General features: G+C 41.0%; 2 protein-coding genes across 4 annotated transcripts; both read right to left on the bottom strand.

The window, feature by feature from the left end:
- Positions 1-4,889: 4,889 nt before the first annotated feature.
- LOC131311435 (NAD(P)H-quinone oxidoreductase subunit M, chloroplastic) lies at positions 4,890-5,970 on the bottom strand. Its single transcript, XM_058338900.1, has 2 exons — positions 5,385-5,970; positions 4,890-5,166 (listed from the first exon to the last, which is right to left on the bottom strand). Exons 1-2 carry the CDS (start codon positions 5,829-5,831, stop codon positions 4,981-4,983), a joined length of 633 nt encoding a protein of 210 aa, XP_058194883.1. The 5' UTR covers positions 5,832-5,970; the 3' UTR covers positions 4,890-4,980.
- Positions 5,971-8,343: 2,373 nt separating this feature from the next.
- LOC131311228 (cysteine-rich receptor-like protein kinase 44) lies at positions 8,344-12,950 on the bottom strand. 3 transcript variants are annotated; one of them, XM_058338586.1, is made up of 8 exons: positions 12,089-12,950; positions 11,579-11,704; positions 11,408-11,503; positions 10,876-11,003; positions 10,544-10,754; positions 10,058-10,295; positions 9,795-9,945; positions 8,344-9,487 (listed from the first exon to the last, which is right to left on the bottom strand). In XM_058338586.1, the coding sequence occupies exons 1-8, from the start codon at positions 12,900-12,902 to the stop codon at positions 9,143-9,145; spliced, it is 2,109 nt and encodes a 702-aa protein (XP_058194569.1). In that variant the 5' UTR covers positions 12,903-12,950; the 3' UTR covers positions 8,344-9,142. The 3 variants fall into 3 exon arrangements, with proteins under 3 accessions (XP_058194569.1, XP_058194579.1, XP_058194587.1); XM_058338596.1 differs by having other exon boundaries at positions 11,579-11,698; XM_058338604.1 differs by lacking the exon at positions 11,579-11,704 and having other exon boundaries at positions 8,351-9,487; positions 12,089-12,949.
- Between the last annotated feature and the right edge of the window lie 2,034 nt (positions 12,951-14,984).

The following is a 14,984-nucleotide window of genomic DNA, read 5'->3' as shown; positions in this document are numbered from 1 at the left end:
AGGGTGGACGAATGTATAGACTTGTTTGAACTTGTTCAGACTTGATTGGACTTGAAGTTCTGGGGCTCCATATTTCAAATTTTTTGTGTACGTACATAAAAAAATAATTTGTATGCTCAAATCCGCCTAAACCACCCAAACCGCATCCAAATCGAACAGACCAAATAACACTCTTGGCAGTTGGCGAATGGAAAAAATGACAATGCGCCAGCGGATCAGATTGAACCGAACCGATCCGTCCAAAACCAATCTGCAGACAGCCCTACTCTCTATGTGTCGAGTCTTTCTAGGCCCCCACATGGAGTAATTGTTTCAGTGTTTCAAACTAATGTCATCGTTTGTCCTGATCACTCATGATTCACCACCTTAGATGAATGAAACCTAGACAGACTTGTCTTTACGAAATACGGAGGACTTGAAATAAAGTTGGAGCAAAGCTTTGTACGGACTAGTTCCAAAAGAGTTGATAACACCTGCAAGATTTCAAAACTGAGAACTTTGGACGAAGCAAAATCCCTGAGTCACAGGTGTTAACCATCGGGCCAACCCCTTGGGATTACATGTTACATGTGTTGAAATCAGCACATGGGCTGCTGAAGTGTGTCTCCAATTCTCTCATTGGTCAAAGATTGGATAGAGATGGCAGCCTTTGTAGACTTCAAAAGGCACGGCTGATGGCAGCCTTTGTAGATTTCAAAAGGCACGGCTAAAATATGAAAAAAATCTCAGGCGTGGGTTTGAAGTAATTGCCATGTCTGGCATGGCTTGTGAATAGGAAGTCTTTGAATGGCCTATAAATTGAAGGCCTTTGGTTTTCTGCAAGGGTATCTCTCTTGAGTGAGAGACCAGAGAGTGGGAAAACAGAGAGAGTTTGAGAGCTGCATATGTATGCATTTGTATCAGTCTGTGAGTGAGTGTGAGTTAGAGTGATTTGTAATCCTCCTCCTCCTAAATATAATTCAGCTGCCCCCCCCCGTGAACGTACCCGTTTTTGGGGAACCACGTAAATCCGTTGTCTCTGTGTTCAATTGGGTGTGTGTGTTTCTTTGTATGTTTTTGGTTTGATCCTTATTTCCGCAACAATTGGTATCAGAGCACTAGGGAACCAAAACTTGCGAAACCACCGCCATTTTTTGTTCTCTGTCCGAAATTGCAGGTTTTCGAAACTGGTTGAAAACTTGATCTGATCTGTTCATCCCGTTCGTATCGTCGATACGAAGAGATTGGTGTAAAACCCATCTCAATCGGAGCAGTAACTACCTCCCACGCGCCGTTCAATCGTGGAGCGTGTAAGGCTAGTTAGCGTGTGTTCACGCTTTGTCCAAAGGTTGAAGAAGAAGCTGAATCTGCTTCCTGTACCTGCTTGTTGGTTCATTAGAAGACGTTTGACCGGTCAATTTACTCTTCGACGTTTTTTGACCAGCTAGTTTTGATCAGTCCAGTCAGCCGCACCTAGTCAGCCGACTACGTTTTGTTTTCGCGATTCCAGAGCCATTCTTATTCCGATTTCAGCGTGTGAGTAGTTAATTTTTGACTATCTCGACGTCCCAGATCCAACCGTACACTTTGTTTTGCGTGATTCCTCTCCAAAGTTGCTGCTATAGTTCAACGCATCCTATAAACGCTATTAGCGTTTCTGAGCGACGGTTCTTTTTCGGGGATTTTTCCTAAGGAGTCCCGATGGCCGAAGCATCTGAAAAAGTTGTCACCGAGCCCTCTATAGGCTCTATGCGGAGGACAACGGTGTCCAATGCCAAGTTCGAGGTGGAGAAATTCGATGGCACCAATAACTTTGGCATGTGGCAGTGCGAGGTGAAGGATGTATTGATCCAACAAGAGTTGGATATTGCATTGGAGGATAAGCCCAATGATATGGTGGAGAAAGACTGGGATAGATTGAATCGCCAAGCTTGCGGCACAATCCGTTTGTGTCTTGCAAAAGATCAAAAGTATTCTGTTATGAAGGAGACGAGGGCTAAAGAATTATGGAAAAAGCTCGAGGATAAGTTCATGACCAAAAGCGTAGAGAACCGCCTCTACCTGAAGAAGAAGCTCTTTCGTTTCCAGCACCGTGCAGGTACCCCGATGATTGAACACTTAAATGAGTTCAATAAGATACTTGCTGATCTACAGAATCTGGATGCCAATATCCTTGACGAGGATAAGGCACTGCTGCTGCTGAATTCTCTTCCTGATGAGTATGATCACCTGATCACTACTCTGTTGTATGGTAAAGAAGAGATTAAGTTTGAAATTGTGTCCAATGCTTTGATCAATAATGAGTATCGCAGGAAAGACAAGGAGACTCACAGGGACACGACAACTGAAGCTCTGATTGTGAGAGGCAACTCTCGGCCCCAATCGAGAGGAGCCCCTCAATTCCGCATTCCGAAAGATGTATGTGCCTATTGTCGTCAGAAAGGGCATTGGAAGGCAGATTGTCCAACACTAAAGAAAGTGAAGGACACAGAGGATTCCAACGCCAACATTATTTTTATGGAGGATGAAGATGTTGCTCTTGTCAGTTCATCATTAGCTATCCATCCTGATAACTGGATATTTGATTCTGGTTGTACCTATCATATGTGTCCCAATAGGGACTTGTTCTCCAGCTTCAAGGAGTTGGATGGAGATTCAGTTATTATGGGCAATGGCCATGCCTGTAAGACTATGGGGATAGGTAAAATCAGCTTGTTTTTGTATGATGAATCTGTATTTGTTTTGTCTGATGTTCGGTATGTCCCGAACCTGAAGCAAAATCTCATCTCTTTGGGAGCTTTAGAGTCCACAGGTTTAGTGATTTCTGTGCAAGGTGGAGCTCTCGAGATTAGTTCAAAGAATCTGGTTGTGATGAGAGGCATCCGACGCAACAACCTATACTTCCTTGAAGGGAGTAAAGCTGAAGGTGGAGCTGCCACCGTTATTGGGGAATTTGATTTTGAATCTACTGCAGATCTGTCCGCTGAAGTTATTGGGAGTGAGTTTGATGGTGGTTCAAGCTCAGTCCACCTGATTCAATGTTAAGCACCTTCGGGGTGCATGCGCCTCTGGGGCGCCTGGCTCAATCGAGGTTGAGCATTTGGCTTGATGTGGGTCAAGCATCTGAATTTGTATATGAATCTGTTGCCGGGATTTTTGAGTTGTCGCACGACTTGTCTGAATCTTTTCTGAAGTTTACTCGAAGACTTCAAAAATCTGGCTCTTCTGTTGGTTTGTTCCGGTATTCTGAATTTGTTAAGAGCATCTGTTATCTGCAGTCAGTCTATTTGTTTGTTCTGTTTTGAGAGCACTGTTGTTTGCTTCTATAGTTTGCTCTCTTGTCTCTCTTTGTTTGTTCGAGTTTGTAGAGAGTCTGTTTGTTCTGTTTTTGGATTGTATTTGGGGGCAGCATCGGACCTTTGGAGAATTGTCGTCAAGGTGGAGATTGTTGAAATCAGCACATGGGCTGCTGAAGTGTGGCTCCAATTCTCTCATTGGTCAAAGATTGGATAGAGATGGCAGCCTTTGTAGACTTCAAAAGGCACGGCTGATGGCAGCCTTTGTAGATTTCAAAAGGCACGGCTAAAATATGAAAAAAATCTCAGGCGTGGGTTTGAAGTAATTGCCATGTCTGGCATGGCTTGTGAATAGGAAGTCTTTGAATGGCCTATAAATTGAAGGCCTTTGGTTTTCTGCAAGGGTATCTCTCTTGAGTGAGAGACCAGAGAGTGGGAAAACAGAGAGAGTTTGAGAGCTGCATATGTATGCATTTGTATCAGTCTGTGAGTGAGTGTGAGTTAGAGTGATTTGTAATCCTCCTCCTCCTAAATATAATTCAGCTGCCCCCCCCGTGAACGTACCCGTTTTTGGGGAACCACGTAAATCCGTTGTCTCTGTGTTCAATTGGGTGTGTGTGTTTCTTTGTATGTTTTTGGTTTGATCCTTATTTCCGCAACAACATGTTACTCCAATAACACCCAGGTTTTGGACTTCCAAAACACCAAAACCTTTTCCCGTACTTTCTCTCGAATGGTTGAGAACCACTTCCAAGTTTTGGCACATGCATTTGGATACAAAATGGTGAGTGAAGTCATTGTGACCAGTGAAGTGACAATTTAATTTCCAAAACTAGAACAATAGAAGAAGAAGAACAGAATTAATAGAATTTCATTTCCCTTGTTTTCCGTACAGATATTGGAAAGAAACATTCTAATATCCAATTGGATAGCTGAGCTGGAATGAGCTAATCTTTTTGTGAAGATACTTGATAAAATGATAATCGATCTCAAAATGGTTGGTACGTATACAAGCATGGAACACAGGATTAGAAGCCAACGCTATAGCTGAAAGATTATCACTCCACATAACAACGATTTGTTGTACTTTTGAAGCCGATGAAGTTGGAGCTAGAAGGTTGTCCATCCACACAATCATGGACCTTATGTTGTGTGCGTGCATGGAAAAGTTTCGGATCGGGCATTTGGGCTGCTTAAGACTTCACGACTTTGTATTTTGCATATCGACCCGGGACCATTATAACATACAATCATGCTAAGTTGTTGTATTTCGACATTACTTAATTTACTTTCTTATTCATTGCAATAGCATTTTCTATAGCTGTTCGTTGGACTATATCGTACCTGAATTTGGTTTATGGAGATATGCTTTCCTTCCATGGTAAGACCTCTCGCGCGTGTTTGGCAGTGATGTCAAGAAATAGCAGGAAGGTTCCTCCTGTTAAGCTAGCAATCTAATATGGAGGAAGAATGTAGCTATTTGACTCAACGTCTTTGCCTTTGTAAGTTTGTAACCTTCCCTAATCACCTGTAAGAACTTACCATTTCTATTGGAAAATGCTAACCTCAGTCGGCCCTAAGGGCAGTAGTTAATATGCAAAAAATGCATCGATATCCAAGAAAAGTGTATTGATATCTATGAAAGTGTATTAACATCCGTCAGATATGTTTTAAAATCCAAACTTGTTTGGTATTATTTGCGTACTTATTGATTTACATCTTGAACTTCACCCTCACTATAACTAAATCCAATCCGTGGCTTTCCCATGCTGAAGTTGAGGACTCTGCAATTCATGTTGTACTTGATTGTCCCATCGTATAGAAGCTTCCCTATATAATGCTCTAAATCCGAGCCGATCAAACGGAGTGTGTACTCTGTCAGCGGGGCACCCTGGTTCATCACAAAATCGCTAGCGTCTCAGTAACTAAACAAAAAGTTAAAAACAAAATGAATAGTTCGCAATGGTGCGAGATTATGTAAGTTTCATAGGCCGAGCTCCCTTTGGATTGGCAATTTCATTCCCGAAACACACATTTGCATCTATCCCCATTTATAAAGTTGTGAAAGGTAAGAAACCTCGCACAAACAAAGGACAAGCGTGAATTTACCTCATAGTGATCAACAAGCTCCTGGAAGTAAGAATAGACCATGTTGCAAGTCTCGGTGTTCCACTCGAACTCGTTGCCCGGATCAAGAATGAGGGTGAGCTTATCCATCTGGGACTGATCGAATTCGAAGGTGACGGGATCGATATAGGCCGCGTAAATCCTGATGTGGCGGGTGGTGCTGCTCAGCCACTGCCCTCCGTACTCTCTCCCCATGCTCTTGCTCTTCACGTTCCGCTGCACCTCCACTGGCCTCAGCTCTTTTCGCTTCTTTCCCTCCTGATCTTCTTCGACTTTCTGTTGCTCTGGTTCTTGAACCTGGGTTCCTTCTTGTTGTTGAGCTGATACGGATAGCGTTCTTGTCTTTTTTAGGTTGATTTTGCCCCAGCCTGTCAGGCCTAATATGGAGACTTCTGTTAGAGCCATGTAGGAGAAAGTTGCTGCAGCCATGGTCGTTCCAATTTGTAGATTTTGGGCTGTAATGATTTGCAGATTTTCCTAGAGTTTTTTCTTTTCTTTTGTGTGGTGCTTTGAGAAAAAAGTTATCTTGGGGGCAATGGGGTTTGGACCGCATACTTTCGTAGATAAGATCCCTTGTACCTATAGCAGGGTCCACGACTATATCAGGGACCAAAATGTGTATGTACACGGGAGTACAGTTACCTGATGCTCTAGACCACATTCTTGTATGATTCACGACTAAGTGTATAAACACCACATGAAGAACCCTGCTATTGGTACCGATAGCATCCATACCGATGGGGTACCGACGGGCACACGGGACCCACTCCGGGTTCCGCACGGATGATCCGAGTCGTTCAATAATTTAAAAAAAAAAACCCGGGTGATTCTGAATGAAAAAATGGAAGATTGGATCGAGTACCTACGTATATCGGATTAATATGATTTTTCATAGGATTGAGCTAATTTTTCACAGGCCCACTCATTTAAAAAAAAATTAAAATTAAATGATTCGGATCAATCGTGTGGTACTCAGAGTGGGTCTCATGTGCCTGTCGGTACCCCATCAATTTACACTCGTCGGTCCCTTCAGCTTTATCACCACATAAATGTTTAGTTCTGGAGTGGTTTGGAGCAATACATGCCGGTGCTCCCAAAATAATGAATTGCCCTCATTGTACATAGGACTCAGGAATTCTAAAAAACCTCAGGAATTTTTTGGTGCTAAAAAACCTCTTTCAAGTTTCAATTCCCCTCAGAATTCTACCCCCAATTTGATCCTTACACGGTGCCGACAATTCTTCTGGTAATTCCATTACATTGATCGACAACAACCAGCCTCGCCATGCCAAAATCGGCAATTTTGGGGTTCGTCTCCCCATCTAACAAATCATTAGCTGCTTTTAGATCGTGGATAACGATCCTTAGTTGAGAGTCATGGTGAAGATAAACAAGTCCGTGGGTGTTCCCGCTATGATTTTGTAATGTGTCGTGTCCCGATTTTGTAACAACGTGTACAATTCTAGAAAAAGAGTAGAAGTTATCCCTTGACCCAACAAGTTAATTCCATGGGGTAGTTAATTGTTCACATTTAGTACTGTTGACAGCTGGTTATTCTGGACATTTATCAAGAAAAATTGTTTTCTGGGTAAAAATTCCCCATGGAGAGTGCACTTAATAAACCGAATGGGAAACAAGAGTCGTACCAAAAATGAAACCGATCTAGTCTTACGTTGGGCACAAACTCATAGATAAGCGAAAGCCGAGGAGCCTGACAAGATTTTTGTGTTGGAGCCTGGCCGTTAACACGATTTCATTCTTGAATTCCACTTCAAGAATGAAATTGTAGGACAAAGATTTATTGGGCAAAATCTGGTGCAGGGTTATTAAATCTAGTGCTACAAATTTGCGATAAATCTTGGCTACTCTACATATTGGAAAAAACTACAATACACACCACCACATATGAATTTTGTGGGTCACTTTTTGAGTTTTTGTGGCTCATTTTACGAAAGTGTGTACAGTACACCCTTATGAATTATGTGACTTACTTTTATGAATTTTTGTGGCCAATACATGATATTTTATGGTTGTTTATATATGAATTTGTGTGGTGCTGGAAATGAATTTGTGTGGTGTTGGAAATGAATTGTTTTGGTGCTTTATATGAATTCTTAGCCAAAAAGACGGCACAAAAGTAAAAAATGGCAGCTCAAATATATGAGATTTTGTGGTATTGTTTATGAGATTTTAATTTGTGGTATTATTTACGAATTTTTGTGGTGGTGTTTATGAATTTTCTGGTCAACATACGAATTTTTTGATAATCTATAATGAGATTTTGTGGTGATATATGAGTTTTTGTGGCTCAAAATACGAATTGCATACCTTATGCTATTTTTCAAGGGTGTTTATTGTAGTTGTTCTCGTACATATCAGAGCAATTGGAACCCAAAATGGCCCAATTAAGTACACAAGTAAAGCAATATGCTAGGCCTTTCTTTCAACTAACTTTTCTGCAGGACATAGCAACTTGGAAGTACCAAATTTGGTCCGCAGAGATCGTATCGGTTTTATGAGGCAATTTTTAAGTTATTCTTTTTGTGTATGTGGCCATCTGACACTGTTACATTCAGATGTTTTGGTGAGACGGACCGTTTTTACATGTTGTACCTATTGGTTTTGTCTGATTAACAGATTGGTTTATGACCGATACTCAACTATTACGGTTGACTCTAGTTAACTGATGCTCTTACGCTTTCTTTCGACTGCAATGTTTTTAAAAAAAAAACAAAATGAGTAATTGGGTTGAAAGAAAGAATAATAATTGCGTAACCTTAATTTTGTAGCACCCTAAAATGGTTATTCATTTTGAGACGGGAGAGTATGGTGTTAATTCAATGGTGAAATACGACAGACAAAGAAGTTCTCCCCTCAGAAAAGAGATGCGTGAAGGAGGGCTGGATTTTGTGATGATATGCACAGGAGGAGGTGTTAAAGGGATCGAAGACCTGGCCAAACCCAATACACACTTTCACATCGATTTCTCAGGGGGGGCGTGCTGTGCACCATCAGAGTCTTGTCATGAAGTCAGAAAACACATAAAATTTCACTCACAGTTCAGCTCAAATTTGTTGTCACTGCAACAAGTTTTGTACCTATTTCCTATTGCATGCCTTGTTAAATCTCGTGTCATTGATATATGGTATCAACAAAATCTCGAGTTTTTGTTCTTCATTCTTTCAAAATCGTTCTATAATTGAAACTAGAAGAACCAAAGCCTCCTATTACGAAAATGTTCTTCTCGGATTTACCGCTCCTCAAGTCCCTATCCTATCTCTGCTACGCATTCTTACGGTCTTTCCAGTGGTAACATTCAATGACCGTAACAAAAAGTCCAGAATTGACAACAAGACAATGAAACCCAGACTTATCTTCAAGAAATGAAACGGACTTAAAATGATCAAAGAATGTGTTACATCAGCAAATTAAAATGGCAGATTTCTCCTACTCTACAACAGTCAAAAGTAGTTCTCGAAAATTCCAAAAAACCAAAACTTTTCCCGTGCTCTATTTCGAATGGCTGAGAACCACTTTCAGATCTTGGCACATTTGATACAAACTATTGATAATAGTTAATATGATCGCAAAGGTTATTCGGAGCTCCCAGGGCATTGCTTTCAATAATGCTTGACGCCAAACCATCAAGGAGGTAACCTTAAAAGCCAGGGGCAAAAATCTTGCAGCTCCTACGGGCATTGCTATGAGCCATAACAAATTTATAAGCAGATCCCTGGATGCTATCGAGGATATGGGTCTGTAATTGAAGCCTCATTTACAGATACGTTCACAGGTTGCTCTTGGGAATGGTGCCAACTAGTAACCGGAGGAAATCGGTTTCCTAAGGCCGTGTCTGGTTCCGTGCTACTTCCCACAAAGAATCCAGGTTTTGAGGGTAAAGGAAGACTCATGCTGAAGCCATTCAACATTAAAACAACTGCGGCCATTGTTGGTCTCTTGGCCACATTTTCTTGCACACATAATAAGCCAATGTGAATGCACCTCATCTTCTCACTTTTCGAACCATCCACTAGGGTTTCGTCGATCAATCTCGAAGCTTTACCTTGTCTCCATTTCTTCCATGCCTGCGGTACCAAAGTAGAGGAAATTCATTCACAAAATTCCTTTTCTTCCAGATTCTTTCAAATGTGATGTCGGATTTCCATATCGAAAGGCACGTTGAACTTTTTGAAAAACTATCTTTTTGAATAATTAAGTTTGAAACAAGATGTCCACGCCTAAGCGACGTTGTATCGTGTAAACTTTCTGCAGATTCTTTTTTTCTGTTTGTACAAAATTTCCTGCAATATACATATCATGCCATGTTTCGATCTAATAATACACTGATGCACATAGAGAGGAAGAACGTGTTAGAAAGTACTGCACACTTACATAGCTTATAAGATGTTCCACATGCTCTGGTCCACCATAGCCGCTGTACTTCTTCCCACTCACTATCTCAAGGATTAGAACACCGAAACTGAAGACATCAGTCTTCACAGAGAATCGCCCAAATTTTGCATACTCGGGAGGCATGTAGCCACTGCATGACATCACGATCTGACCAATTAATTTTTTGGTACGTAGTAAAAAACCTCTTTAAACTCCCCTCAAAATTCTGCCTCTCATTTTGCAGAAAGTGAGACAGTACTTACAAGGTGCCCACAATTCTTTTGGTGACTCCTTTACTTTGATCAACAACAAACAGCCTTGCCATGCCAAAATCGGCAATTTTGGGGTTCATCTCCCCGTCTAACAAAACATTACCCGCTTTTAGATCATGGTGAATGATCCTTAGTTGAGAATCCTGGTGAAGATAAACAAGTCCACGAGCGATTCCTACTATGATTTTGTAACGCGTGTCCCAATTTAATAGCAACCGCTTGATTGGATCTACATATTGATTCAAATAATAAGAAACAATATGGCCAATTCTATCACATATGCTAGGCTAATATTGCATAAGTGCTATGTAGCAGAAAAAGAGTTGAAGTTATTATCCTCTGACCCAAAAAATTTCACACATTTACTGTTGATAGCACATTTTTCTGGACTTATTTATCAAGAAAAATATTATAGTTTTTTGGTGAAAATTCCACATGGAGTGCACCTAATAAACCGAATGGGAGACAGAGATGTACCAAAAATGAACCGATCAAGGCTTGCATTGGGCTGAAACTCATATATAAGAAGCCTTTCTTTTCCTTCGAAGCAAAAGCCAAGGAGCCTAACAAGATTTCTGTGTTGGAGCCTGGCCATTAACACAATTTCATTCTTGAATTCCCCTTCACCTTGTTCAGAGCAACCATCAAGTCTTTTAACAGCAATTTCTTGGCCATTTGCAAGCTTACCCTGTTGAATGTACACGAATCATCGAGATTTAAGTAGCCGCTTGATATTGCCAACTTTTGGGGCTAAACTATACATGTATTGTTGTTCTAGAGCACAAAAGAAAGCTACATTGTTTGGTTACCTTGTAGACCGAACCAAATCCACCATGCCCAAGCATATTAGCATTGGAAAAGTCATTAGTCACAGCTCTTATTGTGGAAAACTCAAATCTCAAGGAATCCAAACTCAAAGATTGTGATGCATCTTCACCTTCACATGAGTAAACATATTGAATAGATAAGTTAATCGTCTACATGAACTTACATATGCAGAAGATTTTGAAGTTGAAAAAATGAGAGCCTTGTTTTCACAGCGGACGAGAAGACCAAAGCTGGATTTGTACAAGGACTTGTGCAGGGAAATGCTAAGGGATTCTATGTCATCTTCTCCGCCATGATGAAGTAAAATCCCTTGCTGTTTCATGACTCCACAAATCCAAGATCCAAACACAACCAATGTGGAAACAAAAGAATTTTGAATCCATACAATTCCACTTGATTGAGTTCTTTTAACTACCTCTTGAATTTACAATATACCACTTCTTTCCACCATATTCATTTTCGACTTTAGTAACCACGAAAAGATTGTCTACTCTTCCATTTTCCAATATTTACCAGCATGGTGCGCACCACATTGGTTCGAAACCCTAAATAACTTTCCTGCAGCTCTTCTCCAAGCAGAATTGAAAGGGCGACCAGAATCCAACCTTTCTGCGAAATCACAAACCTTGTATTAAATGCTAAACCTTGTCAATCACTACGGTAGTGAAGCATATATCAACTTACCCTTGACAATCTCTCTCTTCCTTAATAGAAAACAGGCACAGGCAAGGCCAACGAATACGAGGAAGATACTCACTAGAACAACAATGATGATAGTAGTCTGAAATTTGCTACTCTTACTCCCTGCGCCTAACAGAAAATGTTCATATCAGATATAAAAATTCAAAGGTACCTTGTGTGTTTGAGTTGTTATTTTCATTTCGTATTTTGTGTCAGATCAACCAAAAGAAGGATCAATATTATTGCTTATAAATATCTGACATTAAGGTTACAAATTAACATGGTAGAAGCATCGTCCAATAGTCAAATAACCTATGCTATAGATCTATCAACAGTTGAAATCAAGTTAAGGAACTCTTAGCCTGTAACTCAACGGGATAAATTCATCGATTCACAGTAGTTTAAGTACAAACGACTCAACTTTACTTGATTTATCGTCCAATGAGGAAAACCACTTTTACTTATCGTATATTTCTGCTAGGATTACTAAAACTTTAAGGAAGCTGAAAATACCTTCCTTCGTTGTCACATTGGTGGATGGCGGAGGAGCAAAAGTTAGTAGCGGCGAAGGGGGTGGAGGGGGCGGTGCAGCACCAGCTGAAGATTCGAAAAAGGGAATCAAATCATACAGAAACATACAGCTTGGTCTCAGAACATTTGCTCCTCTCTTTCTAAAACAACAACTCCGATACTCGTCCACCGCTCCCCTTAGGCATCTGCTACAATCAACCGAAGCAATTCCAGGAATACACTGCATAAGACCATATATCTTCAGGTACCCTCCAAATTTACCTTCACCTGTAGCAAACTTGATTGTAGAAGAACCCATTGCAGCCCTGATTATAAGGCTTTCAACCAAACTATTTAAGGCTTGGTCGAATTCGTCGACAGAGTACGTGATGTCACTTGTAATATATATGTATCTCGGTGGTTGCGTTTCCATGATATCAAAAAACAACACGTTGGAGCACCGGACAATACATTTAGAAGCGTAGTGTCCGTAATTCGTGGCTTCTTTTTGGTTAGGACAATTCATCAGCATTGCCCGGCTAGTGTAATTGACACAGTCGAAACAAGAATCATTCGAAATGTCGCCTCTGCAGAGAGCAAGCACGTAGACAGTTTCGGAGTCTTGGGTGAGGCTGGCCGTGAAAAATCCATTGTTGGTGGTGACATTGTAAGGGAGGGAAGAGAGAATTTGGTTGCGGTTTTCGCCGTATGTGCTGTTGGAAGTGAAATTGCCTGAGTCGGAACAGATTTGAGCAGTGTTAAGGGGAAGGTTTAGGAGAATACAAGAAATGAGAAAAATCAAATTTGGAGCACCCATTGCTAATTGATTTCTTGGCACAAAAGTATGGCTTTTTAAGGCTTTTTTTTTCTTCCCTCTATTCAACCTTACCGTTCTCATGATAAGCATGTAAAAGTATTAGAGGACTTTTAAAAGTCAGCTCTGGGCCAAATCCAACGAAAATAGAAGTGACAGTTGGACTCCATTCACTTGTCAATATTTCGTGCAGAAAAATGAATTTAAAGAAAAGTATAGTGAGGTGAAGTAAAAGAAAGAAAACGGTATAATAATTTTCTCGGGTGAGTAACTAGTTTTCAAATTTGATTACTTGTGAATTTTGAATGAAAAACTAATTCGAGTAAAAGAGTTAAAATATATAGGTCCCCACAAATTTCCTGCTAACTGAACAAGTGAAAAACTAATAAGAAGAACTTGGTACTCCATCCTTTTCGCGTCAACTTTTCCTTTATTTCCGGCACGAATTCCCTCCATATACTAATAATCCACACACAACCTTAGTTCTTTTGACGAGTGCCTTGGGAAATTTTCCTCGTACTGAAGCTATTACGCGGGATTCAAAGAGTAGGTAAACCGAATAGTACTGGCAGAGACTTTGACACAATAATAACTACATAAAAGACTTTCTTAAACCAAACAAGTTGTTAGATAGAGATGTGAGTGATCCAGACAAACAAGAGAAACCAACAGGGTGGAAAGTTTCTGCATTCCCATTTGGTCAGGTTCACCATAAACGTACGAAAAGTTGGCCTGGACTTTTACCCTTGTGTTCCTCCACAAAATGTAAAAATTGGCCTAGGAACAGCGAGTAGTGCAGTTCTAGGCCTGATGCGGGCGTGCCAGGACAGGTCCGCTGTCCAAATTCATATCAAGGCCTAGATGCCTTGTACCAGGACTGGATTGCAGTCCAAATTCGTGCTAAGGCCTGAATGCCTCAGATCTGACTTCGTATTGAGCGATTGCGTACGACATAAGGGGTGAGGCCGTATGTGGTTCGTGGTTTGCCTTGTCGGGATAAGGACTTAGTATTTCCTAATCGGTGTAAAAAATGGAAAGAAAATGAAAAACAGGACTGAACGATAAGGTAAATGAACTTCATTAACGGTTTAACGAAGTTTAGGTACAATGAAATGAAAGGAAATAAAATCTAGGCTGGGCTAGATTGGGCTGAAAGATATAATGCTTTGCGGGAAAGTAAAGATAATTGAAGTAATGCTTGAAAGAAATGAAAATGTAGGTGCATATGCCGGGGGCTTGATGGTCGGGGACCGAAAGATAGAAGATAATTGAAAAATAAATTTGCATAAGCCGTGGGCTTGAAGGTCGGGGACCTTTGCCAAGGCCTTCAATTCTGGTATTTATAAGCAATGCTTCTAGGCCCTGAGCTGCTTGAGCTGCTTCCACAGGCCTTCATGCATGGCTGCCATGTGGCCTTCTACCAGAGGCTTAGGTTTGAGCAGCTTCGAAATGCTCCAATGAGGGGTTGTTCTTTGACCAAAACGTGCTCTTCCCTCCAAAAAAATGGCCAAAGCCTGAAAAATCCCCATTTTCTGCATAAAACTTTATAAAAGAGCAAAAGGAATTTCGGCATCCAAGCCTTTGAGCTACTACTTGATTGGACATCCTCTGGGCCCACCACTTCTGAAGACCAATACTTCTCCAGGCCTTCCTACCATTTTATTGGTCATGTATCTCTTGTGGGCCCTTAAATCCTCTAATCATGATTCCTTATGAAAGAAGAATCGAGAAACAAAAGATTAACCAGACTTGAGTGAGCTGCTTGTGTGCAGCTTGCTTTGGTCTGCATGAGTCATTCACCAATAGCTCCAAGGGCTGCATGTACGCCACCTGTCCCTGGCCTTACATCATGCTGAAGAATGGGGTCCCACCAGTTCAGACCTTGAGCTGCTTGTAAGCAACTTACCTAGATCTGCCAAACAAGAACATTCTAGGCCTTTGAGCTGCTTGTGAGCAGCTTGAGGCCTTTGAGCTGCTTGTGAGCATTGATGTTTATAAAAAAGGGATATTTGGGCCCACCAAGGCCAAAAACGCAAGCCTTGTTGAGCTGCTTGTGAGCAGCTTATGCGATGTTAGATAAAGGCC

The sequence above is a fragment of the Rhododendron vialii genome, chromosome 2a (genome assembly GCF_030253575.1).
Source record: "Rhododendron vialii isolate Sample 1 chromosome 2a, ASM3025357v1".
Taxonomy (NCBI): Eukaryota; Viridiplantae; Streptophyta; class Magnoliopsida; order Ericales; family Ericaceae; genus Rhododendron; species Rhododendron vialii.
Note: the sequence above shows the minus strand (reverse complement) of the source record. Positions and strands in the feature narration are given on the sequence as shown.